Source organism: Vespa mandarinia, chromosome 5 (genome assembly GCF_050613455.1).
Source record: "Vespa mandarinia isolate Hongniang chromosome 5, ASM5061345v1, whole genome shotgun sequence".
NCBI classification, from domain to species: Eukaryota; Metazoa; Arthropoda; class Insecta; order Hymenoptera; family Vespidae; genus Vespa; species Vespa mandarinia.
In genome coordinates this window covers 5,642,501-5,647,500 of record NC_140814.1, presented here as the reverse complement: position 1 = coordinate 5,647,500, position 5,000 = coordinate 5,642,501, and the positions used below count along the sequence as shown (strand labels likewise).

The following is a 5,000-nucleotide window of genomic DNA, read 5'->3' as shown; positions in this document are numbered from 1 at the left end:
ACGTGAAAAGATCGATATTTCGATATAACAATGAGCGTAAAATCATGTGTATATCATTGAAAATTAAACAAGTATTAACGAAAGAGAAGTCTTGTAAGAAAGAGAATGAAACAAAATAGAACAAAATGAAGATGTTGGCGTGACTTTAACGGCGCCCGCGTTGATCCTCTCACTTTCTCATTCGTTCAGAACTTTAATCTTCGTCGAATCGTATTAGCCCAATATTCTCGTAATATATCTCGAATCGAACCGATTCTCTTTGTCAATAAATTCCGCAGCACCTTCTTTTAATAACTTCGAGAACGCTTACGATGAAACTGAAGAGAAGGAATATGTGTATGTGTGTGTAAGAGAGAAAGAGAGAGAGAGAGAATCTGAGTGTGAGCGTGAGTGTGTAAGTGTCAGAGAGACAGAGAGAGAGAGAGAGAGAGAGAGAGAGAGAGAGAGAAAGAGAGAGAGACAGAGGGTTGTTTATTTATGGGGGTTCGTTCAGTTTCGTTCTCATCCGTGTCCCATAGACAAAGCGTTCGGCCCGTGCTCGATGCATAAGAGACAGAAAAGAACAGAGCCCTTAACGCACCTGGAGAGATTCTCTCAGAAGCTTTTTGATATATCGAAGGGTATGGTGAAACTATTTGGGCCGACACCCCCGCCTTAATCCGGCCTCTTTTATTTCTGTCGGTACCAACCGAGAGAAATCCCTTTCCAGCTGCGATATATCATCGAGTCGTCGTCGTTGTCGTCTTCGAGCCCTTTTCGTTTATCCTTTCTTCTCTCTTTTTTTTTTTTTCTATCTATCTATCTATCTATTTATATATTTATCTATATATATATATATATATATATATATATATATATACTATTTTGTTTTCCTCCTCTATTTCCTTTAACCCTTTGATCGGGTCTCCGAAAAATATTCTACTCTAATATATACAAGCGGTAATATTAGAGTAACGTTTACATAGATTTACCTATGTAAACCTATATATATAATATATAATATATAATATAATTTTACCTATGAAAAACTTCCTTTTCTTCTCTTTCTTTTTTCTTTTTTTTTTCTTTTTTTTTTTCTTTTTTTTTTTTGTTTTCATTCACAATTGAAGAAGGAAGACGTCGTTTTCTTATGTTTTACGACGACGCGATGTAATGCATCGTTTACGATGCTATCAATAAATTGAAAACGTTCACATTTATAACATGGGGGGGCTTCTCCCCCATGTACGTTGTTACAGATTCACGGCGACGATACTGCTGCAAGCGTTTCCGCGTCTGAAATGTATCGTCGATCTGACGAATACAGAACGCTACTATGACAAAAAGGTAAGTTCACCATTACCATTTTCAAATTCAATTCACTTCTCCTTTTTTTTCCTTTCTTTTTTCTTTTCCTTTTCCTCTTTTCCTTTTCCTCTTTTTTTTTTCTTTTTTTTCTTTTTTTTTATGACCATTAATGCGAAATTATCGTTGAATTTACATTCAAATATTTTTACTTTGTTTTCTACATATTTATTTATTTATTTCTTTTATTTTTTTTTTTTATTTCTTACACATGATTTAAGAATACTGCATGTCTTAAATTTTGGAATGATCGGAATAACAGTGACGTTGAATAAATTTGCCATGACTAGTATGGACGATTATCCGTTCGACGATGATAGATCAAAGAAAAGAATAAAAAAAAAAAAAAAAAAAAAAAAAGAACGGAGGAATTTCTTAGCATTTAGTTTATCCCGAACAAGAGACGTCTTCTCTTCTTGTATCTCGCGAGCTGCTGCCGTCACCTGCCGCATTCCTTGATCAGCTAGATATCCGGAGAGAAACGTCTCTCTCTCTTTTTCATTCTCTCTCTTTCTCTCTTCCGGACCTCTCAGTTCGGTCAGCTCCCTTATCTCCTTTTATCTATCGTTCCTCCTACATTGCTTTCTATCTTTTTCTCTCTTTCACCTGTCCTCGACCCTTTTCGCTCTCCCACATCAACCCTCCTCCCTCCCCTTCATCTCTCCCCTCTTCTCCGATTTCAAGCGACTAATATTGCGGCAGGATCAGTTTGGACTTTATTAAGTATTTAAGAGCGGTCGAGCGGGTCGAGTTAATTCGTTGGGTCGGTAGGAGAACGAATTAATGAACTTATTATTAGATTTTCGGAATAGTCACCGTGGCTGCTGTGTTGCTGACGTGAACGATGAATCTCGATCGAAAATTTTGGACTCGATGATGATTCGTTGGTTGAGTGAGAGCATGCATTCGGTACGCTTTTTTTTTTTCTTTTTTCTTTTTTTTTTTTCTTTTTCTTCTGGGTCAGACCTGTCAGGACCGAGAACCGATCAATTATATTAATAAGTCCCAAGGAAGTCGGTGCGGTCTTGTTTCGGCTTTCGTTTCCAATTCTTTTTTTTTTTGTTTTATGCTTTCTTTTTCTTTTTCTCCAAATGATCATTCGCTATTATACTATACGTAAATGTGAAAGAGAGAGAGAGAGAGAGAGGGAGAGAGAGAGAGAGAGAGAGAGAGAGAGAGAGAGAAAGAGAGGAAAGAGAAATATTTGAAAAACACTGCGGTCTAAGATGATGAGCATCAATCGAGAAGCCGCGCAGGCTAAGAACAATTAACGTAGCGGGACTTTAGGGTGTCGCCCACGCCTAATTAGAGCGCATTATACATAATGAAGTTGGTCATTTAATTTCTTAATTCGTTGACCGACCACCTCACGAATATGAGGATATGCTCATATATGCTAGTCGTAACAAAGGGATCATTCTTCGCGAGGAGTAACCTTTTCTTTTTTTTTTTCTTTTTTTTTTGTTATATTCTTTTTCCTTTTTTTTTTTTTACTCCTTTTTTCTTCAAAACTAATCGCTGCATGGTCAAAAACACTCGTACGTACATAGAAAATGTTTTCGAGAGTCGCGACCGATCTAATGAGTTTTGTCACTTTCGGGGAAGAGGGGGCGGTTAGAGTGAGATAGAAAAGGAGCTTCTGCTCGAGCTCGATGCAGCCATTAGGCCGGCCACCGGGATAGAGTTTCTAATGTTCAAATAAGAAGAATTAGAAAGATCGATTATAATGACGTGATCCGTCATCGGGGTGGAGAAACGAGTGATAACTGTTGGATGATATCGTTTATAACGGGTTTCGGTTACGACAACCTGTAGCTGTGCCATGCCAAGCAGAGAGAGACAGAGACAGAGACAGAGACAGAGATAGAGACAGAGACAGAGAGAGAGAGAAAAGAAAAGAAAAGAAGAGAAGAGTACGAGACACGATAAAAGAGGACAATCGAGAAGTGAGATGTCACCTTTCTTTTAGTTCGGACTTTTAGTTCACAGGATCGACAGTGAAATCGTCGCGTATCGTATACGTTGTAGAATATAATTGATTTAATGACGTCGAACTATCTATCGTGTGCCAGTTGTTATCCCGTAATCGTTTGTATTCGTTTTAATATAATTCACAATTATATTTCGTGGCTCATTAAATTGTACGTATCATGCGTATAAATAATTACAGTAAGCGAGAACATATCGGGACGCGAGATAATAGAGAACTTCATGAATATTTATACCATCTTCTCTTTCTCTCTCTCTCTCTCTCTCTCTCTCTCTCACTTCCTCTTTCTTTTTCTATCTCTGTTCTTCTCTCACAGTTCATCACAGTATATGGTTCCAGTCGGCGATGTAGTCATCTAAGATATGAACACCCATGAACACAGTTCGTTCATTTCGTTCGGTTCATCGTATCGTTCCTTTTTCCCTTACAAATATTCTCCTTCATTCCTGATCTATCTATCTCTTTTTTTCCTTTACACATACACACACACACTCTCTCTCTCTCTCATTTTCTTCGACTTCTAGTGATTTCATCGGCATAACAAAGGTATATCTCATCAGAATAACACGACTCAGAGTCGCATAATTATTCATATTATTAATAATTAAAGACTCTTCGACATAATAATTAAGAAAGATAATTAATATTATCTTAAGATTTGGATATGTTAAGAGATAAGAGCGTAATGATCGAATCGTAGGTGCGATTTTTGGATAATGCGTCGTATCGCTCGTAGAATTCCTTTAATATTAAACATACCTTTGTAATGTTCTATGAATAAACATGATAATAGTCTTTTTTACATTATATTTATGACTTTTTTATTTTCTTTTTCTTCTTTTCCTTTGTAGGAATTCACAAATGTCGGTGTGAAGCATGAGAAGATTATGATACCTGGGAAGAGGGTACCACCACAAAATAGCGTTATGAAGTAAGTAGATTGTTAATACATTCCATTGAATTTTTATATATATGCGTCGATAGTAAAACAATTAGATCTATTTTATACCTAATATTCTTTCCATCTCCTCCACTTCTTCTTCTTTTTCTTCTTCTTCTTCTTCTTCTTTGTCATCATCATCGTCGTTATTTTTTCTTTTTTCTTTGACATTGTTATCAAAACTTGTGATTTGATATTTAACAGATTGTTTTTCCTTGTCTTCCTTTTCTCTCTCTCTCTCTCTCTCTCTCTCCTCTCTCTCTTTTTTTCTTTTTTGTTGCTTTCGCATCGAAACGAGCAAGTCGATCTATTATCACATCTCGATGTATTTTGCGACGGAACATAATTCCGGTACGCAAAGACGATAACCTGTGCCAAGGTAGGACGGCGCCACAGGTAGCACCTTCGTCTCCTGGTAAGCCGAAGAGGAAGGAAAGAGAGGTGTGTAGATCGTGTCGCACGGTTTGTTACCTGGTGTGGGCGCCCTCAGCGATCTACCCGACTTACAGGCATATACGACACAAAAGCTTAGACAGTCGGCTCTACTCGCGCTCTCTCGAACGATCGGCCATATCTAGTTTAATGATAATCGTATTTCACGTTTGCCAGCTGCTGCAGGATATTTCGAATTGCATTGCCCTTAAGGCTGATTCTTCGATCTATCGATCCGTAAAAATCGAGAATCGATTTTTATAATTTTTATTTATTATCTTTCTCTCTCTTTCT

At 37.3% G+C, this 5,000-nt stretch overlaps 1 protein-coding gene across 4 annotated transcripts in view; it reads left to right on the top strand.

The window, feature by feature from the left end:
* Window positions 1–5,000, top strand: part of LOC118441897 (uncharacterized) — a 44,560-nt gene that overhangs the window by 19,244 nt on the left and 20,316 nt on the right. For 3 of the 4 annotated variants that reach the window (XM_085657105.1, XM_085657104.1, XM_035866905.2), the window contains exons 4-5: window positions 1,239–1,326; window positions 4,186–4,265. The exons of the other annotated variant lie outside the window; for it this stretch is intronic. In XM_085657105.1, the coding sequence (XP_085513231.1) occupies window positions 1,239–1,326; window positions 4,186–4,265 (168 nt within the window). The remainder of the gene's footprint in view (window positions 1–1,238; window positions 1,327–4,185; window positions 4,266–5,000) is intronic. 4 annotated transcript variants of the gene reach the window in all.